General features: G+C 35.9%; 1 protein-coding gene across 1 annotated transcript in view; it reads left to right on the forward strand.

The window, feature by feature from the left end:
• Positions 1-10,361, forward strand: part of LOC136414661 (E3 ubiquitin-protein ligase sina-like) — a 65,848-nt gene extending 55,487 nt beyond the window's left edge. The window contains exons 2-5 of the mRNA XM_066398818.1: positions 7,005-7,024; positions 8,171-8,391; positions 8,445-8,628; positions 9,538-10,361. Of these exons, the coding sequence (XP_066254915.1) occupies positions 7,013-7,024; positions 8,171-8,391; positions 8,445-8,628; positions 9,538-9,951 (831 nt within the window). The 5' untranslated portion in view covers positions 7,005-7,012 and the 3' untranslated portion in view covers positions 9,952-10,361. The remainder of the gene's footprint in view (positions 1-7,004; positions 7,025-8,170; positions 8,392-8,444; positions 8,629-9,537) is intronic.
• Positions 10,362-10,609: the final 248 nt, after the last annotated feature.

Consider the following 10,609-nt stretch of genomic DNA (forward strand, 5'->3'; position numbering starts at 1 on the left):
TGGTTTCAGGAGAAAGAGGGAAGGTTTCAGAAATTTGTAGGCGTTAACTTAATTGAATTTGAGATAAATAACTAAGGAATCCAGAAAATGGGTGCGACAAGTAATTTGCAATATAAATATTAATTATTGTTCATAAATCCAAGAAGCGCAAAGCCCGTTGGATGGAAATTCAGAGGACTGTCTTTGTAATCTTTGGGTTCTATTTGAATCAACAAAGGTTGTCAATAGGTCGGGATTAAAAGGAAATGGAGGAAGTAACAAGAACTCAGTAATGTCCTTATTCAGCTTCGACGAATAGCTTAAAATCTTCTGACGGTCAATTGGACAAAGACCAACGATAAAATTCAGGTAGAAAAATAAAATTCTTGCAATCTGCCATTCAATCCATTTGTCTGTCCAATAACGTCACCTCTTGAAACTCAAAATGTCTGAAAAAAGATCCCATCTCTCAAAATTACCTGTATAACAGACAACGAATGAAAAGTAGGGGGTGGGAGGTGAAACTTGACCATCGGTCTTTGTAACGACCCGCGGCTTGGCTCGAGCGTCACGACGCGTATGACGCCGTCCCGTCTAGACCGGGCGACAACTGGACCCAGCGAAATGGAGACTTGAACTGATAATTGATGAGTATAAGCGAATTATCAGTGATGGGGGTTAAAGCTTCTGTCCAGTTACGTCTCTCTTCTAAAGAGTCACTGGACTAACCCAAAACATTTCTCAATACAAATGTATACTCAACTCGGGCCACACTGCACATTCGAATTCCGTTCTCTTGGAGAAGTTAAGACTCGCTCCAGTCGGATAATGGTCTGTAGATGGAGCTAAAGCAACTGCAAATCGGTAGTTGAAAATTTCGGTATTCTTGGATATTTATGTCAACATCCAGATTTTCCGAGATAGTAGGTAATTTACCGACATTTCCAGCTATTACATCTCGGTAAACTCGAGCTTGAAGCTTCGCCTGGAAGCTAAGCATGCAGTTTGTGTGTCAGTATTTGTAAAGTTTGAAAAGAATGCACTCGTGGCACGTACAGTGCATTGTTTACGTGTCTCGGAGTTAAAGGACTGCACTTCTGGCACTAATGACGTATTAAAGCAAGACGTGTTTTGTTTGTATTTTCTGAAAGAGGCGCGTATTTTTGTATTCCTGTCTTTCTTAATTACTTCTCGGCAAGTGGTTCGCTTCGGCCTGAAGTTGAATAATGTTAGTGTTCATTCTTGTTCAAGGGTATAAAATTGAAGGAGCTATTAGTTAACGTTAAATACCGCATTAATTTGCGGAATTAATGTGGTGTTTGACTAATAGCCCCTTTTAGTTCAGGTTAGTTCAGGTTAGCTTTACAGAGGTTTCCAGAGGCACGCTTAATAGGAGTTTATCGCCAGCCACCAAAAAAATTTTCTTATGTGATGCATACAGCTTGGAGGATTTTGATCCGGAAGTCTATTAAAAATCTTCCAAATAGAAGAAAAAAGTGTGTTCAGTGTTAAAGGATGCAGAGTTTTAGGAATAATTCCATGCAGCTATGTAAGGGAAAATTATATTATCGACATACAGGGTATTTCTGCATAGATGGTAAAAATTTTAATGGCTGAACCCTGAGCCAAATCCCTTTAAGACGAAAAGTTCATATAAAGACATGTCCAAAAGACCCATCAATCTGCATCACCTTGTATATGAAATTAAAGTCTGAAAATTTCCGTTGGTAGAAAACACTTGGCGTATGATATGTACAAATTTTTAGCAGGTTTCGATAAAAAATAAACAATTTAAAAAAGCGAAAAAAAAGTGTTTTTTAATATCCTGTGGATCGAAGACGAAGCATTTTTGGACATGTCTTTATATGAACTTTTGATCTTAAATTTGGCTCAGGATTCACCCGTTAACATTTTTACCACCTATTTAGAAACACCCTGTATATTGAAGGACAACTTAATGCTAGAAGTTCGAAAAGCTATTATCACTCTTTTTTAAAGAAACTGGTCCTGGCCACATTCACGATAATAATGTGTTAAATCATCACAATCGTATTGTGAAAGTATTATTGCCGTTCATAGTCAGGAAGGATATTGATTTCATTATCCAATATTCAGAAACAGCAATCGATGGCGGCAGTTTACTCAGTTTTATTTCATTTTATTACACAGATATTTTTAAAAAGTCCACGTTCCCGAACACGTCACTGGAGGCCTTTAATTCCGCCTAAAAATCGCCGAAATCTTCATAATATCTAAAAATTATTTTGAACTCGAAGCCAAAAAACAGGGGCGTTTTTAAAAGAAATAACAATTCAGTTATTCAATTTTCCACTCAAACACGGAAATATCCGAGTTTGCCTTAAGGACCAAGAACATTCGAGATTTTTATGAGGGATGCCTTGGAATTCCGAACTGACCTTAGGCAGTATTTTCTACATTTTCGCTACAAAAGCTTTCCACAGTTTCCTAGATATTTTATCTTAAGACTTGAGAACTTTCTAGATTTTGCCTAAGGGAAGGTTCTGTATCTTGAACCGAAGTTCAGTGGGTTTCATAAGATTCTTGGTGTGGAGGAGGGGGGAGGGAAGGTCTCCAACATTAACTAACCTTAACGATAGAGGATTTCCTAGATTTTCAATTGAGGGAAATGTGTAAAACCAAAAACATCCTGAACTGACCTTAAGGAAATTTTGTTGATTACCACGAGACCACCCTGTATTTAAGTCCTACTCCTTCTTTTTGTGGTCCTTTTTGGACGGATAAATACACTCGGCGTAAAACTAAATTTGCTTAATCAACTTTAACCAACTGAGGACCGTCTCAGATATCTTTCGAATCACTCTTCTGCACGGCTTTTGTATGCGTGGCAACTATTCAGAAGACCCAACAATAACAAACAGTTCTACTTATACAAGTTATTATTTTAATGTCACTTCGCTGTTTTATATGCATAATTGGATGCTACCTGAAATTTCCCGACTGTAGCAAAAAGTGCAATAAATTATAGGCCTATAAAGCCAAACACGCCACCGAAACATTAATTCGTAAATGATGTCATTAGTTAGGACCTAAATAAATAGCCATATTTAAACAGATATATATTTATATTGTTTAATGTATTTCATGTCGAAAACGTCGATTTATAGGGCGGCGATAAAAATGAAATAATGGCGGGCAATAAAAAGTATTCCTCTTTGGTTGCCTGATGTGATCATGCACCATTTACGCACCATGATCACCAGTACATGCAAATTTTAATGCCATGAATTGAAATTTAATAACAGTTCCGAAACGAAGGAAAAAAATGATCAGGAACGGGGTCAATTTCCCTCCAAAGAAGGACCATCGGGCAAACGACGTGACGTGAAAAGTGAAAGTTTCAACAGACACTTCAGCCCTATTATTCACCCTATTGAATAACGTCCCAGTGCTTAATCTAAGTACAACTGTAACAGATAGATCCTAGGGAACAATAGGCACTGCAAGACACATTTGATCCTTTAGCAAAAAGGGAGGAGTAGACGCAATTTGTCAATGACTACCACCACGCCCTTTGCTTGTTGCGTAATCCGGATAATGCAATTTGGGCTAAAATAAAGGAGGCAAGAGTAAAAGTGAAAGCAAAAGTCGTTGTCTACTGAGGAAATTCAGTCGTGCTTTGTTTACTCTTCATTTGGGTGTTTTCTGCGACGAAAAAATTCGTCCAAGTTAGTTCAGGATAGATCAGATCAGATCAGATCGCCCGAGTAAAGTTTACCTTGCATTTGTGAGTTCACACGTAAATCTTCTTTTGTAGGGACCACAGTCCACATCTAGTCGCAATAAACACTTACAAGCAATAAATTACGCGCCTCCTATTACTCATCACTAAAAAATTACTCCTGCTCCTAAATAATAATAATTACCCCATCACCGTTGAAAGTAATAAATTCAGACTCTCCATACTACTGCCCATTAAATTATACCTTTAAACAATTTCAAATTAGAAATCGACTGCTTTTGAGGACCTCCACACTCACCCGTCCCGTGTTCATTGCATCACGAGTCGCCCTGTATTTGATTGAAATTAGAAATTTTCATTACCTCTCTACGCCGATTGTTACGTTTTGTGGCAAGTTTAATTCCATCCCTATCCAGTATTTCTAATCAAACTGTGCAACGTCCCATCTTTCTCCATGAACCCGCGCATCCCCAAATTCCCTGCAGCTGAAATATATCCACCCCCTTCACCCTGACTGTCATTTCAAGTGAACGATCACCGACATGAGTCTGATTTTAAATCTAATCAGTAACGGGGTTATTGATACGTCCGAATATTGCGGTGATTATTTATGATTATGTCTGATTTTGATTCTTCGATGTATGAGTCTGGCATGTGACACTATGGACCAATATAGATGGATTGCGGATATTCGTTGGCGTAAAAATGGGCGCTCGTTTGGGTCATTCAGACTAAAAAATGTGCCTATGTCACACTATATTTGAAAATACTGGGGAGGGGTTTTTATCGGAATTTTAATACTTTGAGGGATGGCATAGATTAGAAATAAATATAAGCGGGAATGCACTCTAACTGTGTCATTGCGGGTAATAAAAATTCTGTTTACGTCCAAAAAGAACGGGTATAAAATAATTTGGAAAACTAGTAATGATCAGCCGGCGAAAATGCCAGACGGACCGCTAAATTAAATAAAGCGGGATAATTTGATAATGAAACACAATACCCCGAACGAAACAATGTTGTTAACTGGAAGGAGAGAGTACACGAAATGAAGTATTTCAGTCGAGATAATGAACGTGTTATCTAATTTGCGATAACGAGGAACGTTATCCGTTCGAAAATTGAGAAATTAAACTTTCATTAGTCAATATGATGCGATATAATTGCATTAAAGGTCTAGGTGTATTATGCGAAATATTCGTAGCCGAACGGAGAATTATTTATTAAAACGAATATTTGACCTATAAATTGCTGATTCATTTTGGTCAGTTTTCAATGAGCGGAATAGCAGCAGCAATGTTCGATTTATTATGGAACTTCAATGAGAATATAAGGCCAAAAACTTACCCTCAATGTTCACATCAGTGTGTAGCGCGCTATTTTGGTCACTTGTTAAACAATATACTATATTTCATAACTGGATAGCGGTTTTAGGATATCTAACAAAGAAAGGCAAAGTAGAATTCAGCGCCCCAAATTAGGCATTCTTAATTGTGTTAATATAAACGAATCTAGAGCAGTGCTGGCAATAACGGATCGAGATAGACAGTTTAGGTGGACCTTCTTTAGTAAAGTACGAAAGAGAGGTTTGGGCTTGGCTGTCAGGAAAAAAGGAAAATACAGGGTGTCTCAGAAATAAGTACGTTAATTTTAACCGACGGTCGATCTCGTTAGGAGCAACATTTTTTCTATGTACCATTTTCCTCAAAAACCACTTTTTCAGTCTTACATTTCCCTCCTTAAAATTCATGACACGCAAATGATGCTTGTTGTCGAGTTAACATTATTTTTCAGAAAAAAAAAGGGTCGGAAATTGACCTGCTGATATGCGTACTTTCGTCAACAAATCGAATTTATTTGGTTCTGCGACTGGTTTTTCGTTAATGTATCCTTTTTTATTAACATGAAACTCTACTTGACAATATAAACTTACTTTATAAGTAAATTTTGTATTACAATATAAAAAATAAATCACCAATAATCGTAAACATTTTTGACGTTAAGAATGCGGCGTATGTACAAAAACTTCCAACCTTTTTTGGCAGTTCTTTTTAAAATGTGTTTATCGCTGAGTCGACTAGGTCAGTGCCGAGTAGTGAAATTTGTCCAAAATTATTTTAAATTTTATCTTGATAATGAGGGGTGCCCGAAAAAAAAATATTAGAGAAAATTGTTGCCCTTGAAGAATTCTACCCCTAGTTAAAATTCATGTACTTATTTCTGATACACCCTGTATATCCTTGTAGCCAGAACCGGGTGATTTTTTCTTTAGATATTCTGACAAACTAAACTCTAAAATCCAACAAATCTTCATCAGTTTTTGAGCAATCTGGACCTTCATGAATCACTAGTTCCAAAATTGTGAAAATTAAATTTTGCCTTTTTGTGTAAACACCCTGTATATTTTGCGATTTTTTACTAGCCGCTTTAATAAACTCACCAGTAGAAACATCACTGGTTAGAATAGCTATTTACTCAACGTGAACAGATCACCCTTACCACAAGAATACCATTCTTGGAAAGTTGAAGTGGACACGGCATTGGTCAGTTTCGTGACTTGCATGGAAACGATCTTTCTGGTGAAGTTGTCAGTACATTAATCTCGAGGCCCTTAATCGGTTAGGAAAGGCGACATATTAAACAAGTGGATATCTGCGGGACGACCACCTTTTTTAGGAGAAAATGACAAATATTTTAACAAATAGGCAGAAACGTCGTTGCCTAATAGATTAGGAAATGAAACGTGTCTGAAAATAACGAGTTCTGACAGGTGTCACTTTAAATGTCAAAATTAGCAAAAGATTACATATAAAACTCCATTAAAAAATACTATTTTTTGAAAGTCGCGCCTCGCAGAACCCTACTAGTAAAACAAAACTATATATTTCCTCCCTATATAATTTCATAAATAGCTTAGTGTTTTGAAATACGCAGCTGTGAAGCTCAACTTAGCATTACTTCTACTTGCTGAAAGACACAATTATTTTCATTTTAAGTTTTAACTAAAACTGGCAACGTTACATTGCACTCGTACTTCATACAACGGAGTAGTGCTACCTTTATCCAAAAATTAACCGTGGGCAAATGCGTATGCTTGTTGATATGTGTTTATGTGCGCAACTTTATGGACATTCACTATTCTTATCTAATTTATGCTGATGGGCGTAGTACTGCAACTTGAAATTATACCAAGCATACCCAATCTAGAGTTTTTTGGCAGATATTGCTACCGACGATAAGACGACACTTGCGATATTTACAAATCAAAAGTACACTTTAGTAAGTAAGATACGAATCGTTCTACGGTAAACAATGAGCAAAAAAGTAAGTAATTTAGCAATAAATTAATAGAGTTTATTTTCCGTGAGAACCAGTTCAAATTTACAATTTAAGCAGAAGAAGGTGCAATGAGTGCGAAGTAATAAAATTATGAAAATTCTAGGGATAACCTTTGTAAATTATATTTTCATTAGCCCTCCCAAGTTTTTATTTCTATTCGCCACCTTAAATTCTTTTCTGTTCTTTTGATTACACTCAATGCAACTGCAGATTTGCTCGAAAATTTTGTAGTTTTTGCTTTAGTAGTTTCGAAATATGCATCAAAGTCAAACGTAATTTAAAACTTTATTGATCATATTCGATTAGATAAAGGAGACCGATGAAGAGGGTGCACTAGAGAGCAAAATACAAAGACGATACCTTCATAGGCAAGATAGGCAAACGAGGAATCCCCTGGCGGCCATTGCGCTGATTTCGACACCTTGCCAATGGTAGTTTCGAATCTGATAATAAAATACAATGGAATTTATTAAAAGTAAAACTTCACACGTTACGTTAGTGATTGTCAGTACACATATTCACTAATTGCTGAAAAGAAATGGTATTGGAGATGAGGAAATGATAATGAAATTAATTAATGCAAAAGATTTTAAAAATCAAAGCACTTTTTTACATAGTTTCTTTCCTCAATTAATCTTAATCTGTTCTGTTTTTTGTTTATTTTTGTAGTAATTTTTCTACTGATCCTGCATCTTTATTTTTATATCTCGGCGATTGAAAATGTTTTGTCCGTTTAGTAATTTCTACAGAGGAGAAAAACCACATAGCCATGAAGCTATTTCATGATCAACTGCCAAGAAATTTTAAACTATAAATGATAATGATCACTTTCCAGGAAACGAAGGAGTTTTACGTTTTTGTAGAACTTTTTTGAGTCATCTTATAGAGAATATCAATCAATTTTTTATGGCTACTAGTCGAAGGCCGTTAGCAATCTTTCAAGCTGCGAAAGGCCTATGAACATTATATCAAATTAAATAGTTTTATGATCGTTTGCAGGTTGATTTTTAATATGTGTAACTTTCTTCATTGTGTTATATTCATTGCACCTGTTCTTGATTTCAAAATCAAATAAGATCATTCTTATCGTCAGCCGTTAGACTTACTGTTAGATTCCACCTCTATTTGCAGGTGAAATCTCCTTCTTTGACGGTGACAGACCCCAATAAATTAGTAGAGTGCCCCATATGCTTAGAGATCATTTCTCCCCCTATAGCGCATTGCCAAAATGCTGGCCATGCAATGTGCAAAACATGCTTTAACGCCTCAACACTGAACCGTTGTCCAATATGCACTGGCCCAATGTCCGATACACGCCATGTAGTTTTTGAGCAACTATTAGAGAACTTCAGGTGACCTAGAATAGCGATTATAATGAGTGTGTTAATGAAAAAAATACATTTAGGACTACTTTACTGACAACATGCCGTTACACTTATAAGGGATGTAAATACGACATTTCGTCAGGAAATAAAGACTCTCATGAACGAGAGTGCAAATTCCGCACTTTTAAATGTGAAGGGAAAATTTTTGCAGAATGGAAATGCGATTGGGTGGGGCCCTACGATCAAATTGAAGATCATTTTAAGGTAAATTTTGTCATAGTTATGTATCTAACAGGTGTGGAAAGTGAAGCTTTACCGCATGGTGATTTAAGCGACAACAACGCGAAGCGGATTTCATTCAGCAATCGACAGCGGTAAAGACACTTTCGCACATCAGGTAAATTATTTCCTTACGAACGCATGTTTGTTAACTTTCTCGTGTTCTGTAAGATTCTCTTGGAGTGCGCTAATCTTTGCGCGGACACGTTCAGTAATAGCGTATTAAGATAAAAGTTACATACGAGAGTACATTGACGCACGAAATCACGTTTGCAAATAAAGATCGAAACGACGAATTAAAGGAAAAAAATCATGTATGAAAAACATTAAGAAATACAGTTTTATGTAACTCCTATCTACTCACCTCGTCTTGCTTGTTCCGGAAAATGCCAAAATTATGCCTTTCTTAACTGTTTACATAAATAGCTATTATCGCATTTCGAGGTGGTGGCAAGAAAGCGACTTTACCGCACGCTTGTAGGAAAAATATATTGTTGGTTGTGAAAAGGTTTTAATACAAGTCTCAGATCAGGGTAATGGACGTGGTTATATATCCTATTATTTCTTTGTTCGGCTTAAAACCCATGGAATTGGCTAAAATGCAGGCATTCAAGTTTTAGCTGGCTATTGCTTAGGGTTCTGTGAAGTGTTTTATGTTTATGTGATTTTTTTAATACATTTATAACGATTTAGATCAGGATTTAACGAACAAAGTATTTCTCCGGGCGCATGTGATATTCTCGACAGACTGGTGAATGCAGTTTTTTGTTGACTCTAATAGCAGGAAATGAAGATGGAGCATGTTTTGAAAATGCTCATTTTCCAAAAATTTTATACTTTATTTATTACTTCGATCAATTCTTATTTTTACTAAACAATGTTTTTCATTTTCAGAAAGTTCACAAGAACAACGTTTTGCTGCAATATCGAACCGAAGCATTGACAACATTCGACTTCAACAAAAATTTCAAGGATGTCCACTTAATTTCATTCTTCGACGGTCAAGCCTATTTCTACTATAAACACTTCGTGGATTGTAAGGACAAGAAGGTGTACTGGGCATTCCAATACATTGGGTTAAAAAGCAGCGCGCAGCATTACTTTTACGAATTTGAAGTTTACAATGGCCCGATAAAAAAATTCAAGATTTCAGAAATGTGTCACACAGATAGTGATAACTGCGAAGATATATTTAAGAATGAAAAATGTGTAGTTATGTCATTTGCCACAGTGCGTAATTTTTTGAACAACGAAGGAGAGCTGCCTTTCAGGTATAGGATCCTTAAGATCAAGCCGTCACAGACGTAACATCGCTCGTCTCTATCGTGTATTTCATTTACTATTAGTATTACTAATTTAACAATAATCTAAATATTAAAAATAGAGAACAAAAATATAACTACTGATAATATTCAGTAGTTATATTTTTTCTTATATACTTTAGTTATAGTTAGTTATATTGTGGTTAGTCTTATTAAGGGGGTCCGGAAATAAAGCTGAAATACAATATTTTGGAAGGTGACCCTCTAGAGATTAAAATAATAAAAACAGTTGCTGTAAACATACCCCAAAAATTGCTCCTTTAACGGGTTCTATACCCTTTTTGCAATTTTTGGAGAATAAAGGCTTTTTTATTATTTTTATTTCTAGAATCGTCTCCCAAAATATTTCAACAATATTTCCGGACCCCCTGTATACTTATAGTTTATTACTTTTAAAGCTATATTTTTTTATTTTATAGTAGCCTTAAGTTAATGCGATGACTTATATAGGGTGTCCCGAAATGGGCGAGCAACTTCTCAGATACATTAAAAATGCATCAAAATAAAAGGACAAGTTCCTATAAAAGTTTTTTCTACAGACCCCTCCCTATGAAAATGCACACTTCTAAAGACCTCTGGAAATCAGTTTTTCTTGAATAAATTTTAACATACTTAGTGTAATTAAATCATTTTTTAGTATGATG

This window comes from Euwallacea similis, chromosome 1 (genome assembly GCF_039881205.1).
Source record: "Euwallacea similis isolate ESF13 chromosome 1, ESF131.1, whole genome shotgun sequence".
Lineage (NCBI taxonomy): Eukaryota > Metazoa > Arthropoda > Insecta > Coleoptera > Curculionidae > Euwallacea > Euwallacea similis.